The 2,088-nt window shown below is 37.9% G+C and overlaps 1 protein-coding gene across 1 annotated transcript in view; it reads right to left on the bottom strand.

Moving 5' to 3' along the window:
- Window positions 1-1,337: 1,337 nt before the first annotated feature.
- The window catches only part of LOC118762005, a gene marked incomplete at both ends in the record, with an annotated part of 15,603 nt that continues 14,852 nt past the window's right edge, over window positions 1,338-2,088 (bottom strand). The window contains one exon of the mRNA XM_036500227.1: window positions 1,338-1,489. Coding sequence (XP_036356120.1) covers window positions 1,338-1,489 — 152 coding nt within the window. The remainder of the gene's footprint in view (window positions 1,490-2,088) is intronic.

Genomic DNA, 2,088 nt, shown 5'->3' with positions numbered 1-2,088 from the left:
TGAGTGCTCAGCCACTTACACGTTAATTTCACGAGCAGGCTGTTCCGTTGATTCGGATCAACCGGAACCCTCGTCGTCGTAACCGACGGAGTGCTTCCACATCCACTACCTTCACATTCGAATGTCCTGGAAGCCGTTAACAATGAATCGTCTTGACACTCGTTGTTTCATGTATTCTTTTATCTCTTTTACTTGTTTCAGTAATTTGACTGCGGCCATGCTGGAGCACCGCCTTTAATCGAGCAACTCGACCCAGGGACTTATTCTTTTTTGTAAGCCCAGTACTTATTCTATCGGTCTCGCTTGCCGAACCGCTAAGTAACGGGGACATAAACACACCAGCATCGGTTGTCAAGCAATGCTAGGAGGACAAACACAGACACACAAACACATACACGCATATACTCTGTTACTCTGTTACTTGTTTCAGTCATTTGACTGCGGCCATGCTGGAGCACCGCCTTTAATCGAGCAACTCGACCCCGCCGGCACTTATTCTTTTGTGAAGCCCAGTACTTATTCTATCGGTCTCGCTTGCCGAACCGCTAAGTAACGGGGACATAAACACACCAGCATCGGTTGTCAAGCAATGCTAGGGGGACAAACACAGACACACAAACACACACACACTTATATATATATATATACATATATACGACGAGCTTCTTTCAGTTTCCGTCTACCAAATCCACTCACAAGACTTTGGTCGGCCCGGGGCTATAGTAGAAGACACTTGCCCAAAGTGCCATGCAGTGGGACTGAACCCGGAACCATGTGGTTGGTAAGCAAGCTACTTACCACACAGCCACTCCTGCGCCTGTGTTTATTATTGTTTATTATTGTTTACGAATATTACTGAATATTACTGAATATTTAATTTTGAATTGGTTTTACAAGAATTTTGATCGTTGGGCTAAGGAGCAGGTCTCTAGCTGTTCGTTTGACTAGCTAGAAATAGCAACTAGGTCTTCTTTAATTAACATTACACCGCCGCCTCCCAAAAGAGGAAAATAGGCTCTCGTGAATACTCCGAAACACACTCAAATATGGAATGAGTTCGGCTTTGAGACGAACATTTCAGGATGAACCTTGTATGATAATAATAATAATAATGATAATAATGATAATAATAATAATAATAATAATAATAATAATAATGATAATAATGATAATAATAATAATAATGATAATAATGATAATGATAATAATAATAAAAACAGCAACATCAACAATAGCAATAATAACAGCCACGACAACAACATAAAAAAAACACGAACAACAGTATGAAAAAAAACAGGATAATACATTACATATTTACAAACAAAAATAACACATACCCTCCAACCGTCAGACCGGAAGTGACATTGGTCGAACGGAACTTATTTCGGTTGAAATCACAAACAATGTTATAGAGAATATCGGAATTTTGGACAATAAACTCAGCTTGTTGAACCAAAATCTTCAGGTTGTAAATGTTTGCTTCCAATTGCTAAAAATACAGTGAGAAAATTCGGATTGTATTAGCTCCTAGTAGTATCGCCCGGCGTTGCTCGGGTTTGCAAGGGAAATAACTATAAAGCATTTTTAGAGAGTTATAGCCAAAAAATAGCAAAAAATGCATTAAAAATGGAAAAAATATGATGGTAAATTGTTTTTTAAATCGTTGACTCATCGTAGACATTTTTAGAGAGTTACTTCCCTTTAAAAAAATATGCCTTAAAATGGAAAAAAATGATGGTAAATTATTTTTAAAATCGTAGACTCATCGTAGACGCGTGCTAATACCCATAAGGGCTTGATATGAATCACGACTATAAGATACCCGGTTTTGGTTAAACTGCACCGCAAAATGTGGGAGTAGTTAGGAATCTAAATCGTTGGAGACATACACGCACACAACTTCACTTTTATTTATAAAGATTTAAATAAATTCACTAAAAGTTACAATGGCGGATGAGAAAGATTAAATAGGAATAATTAAAACCCGCGGACACAGAAATCCAGAATATCATCGACGTTCAGTGACTATAACCAGGAAAAGAATGAAATAAATGTATGTATACGGCCATTATAAGGGCCTTGTGACAA

The sequence above is a fragment of the Octopus sinensis genome, unplaced genomic scaffold, assembly GCF_006345805.1.
Source record: "Octopus sinensis unplaced genomic scaffold, ASM634580v1 Contig19147, whole genome shotgun sequence".
Taxonomy (NCBI): Eukaryota; Metazoa; Mollusca; class Cephalopoda; order Octopoda; family Octopodidae; genus Octopus; species Octopus sinensis.
This window is presented reverse-complemented; position numbering and strand designations above follow the sequence as displayed.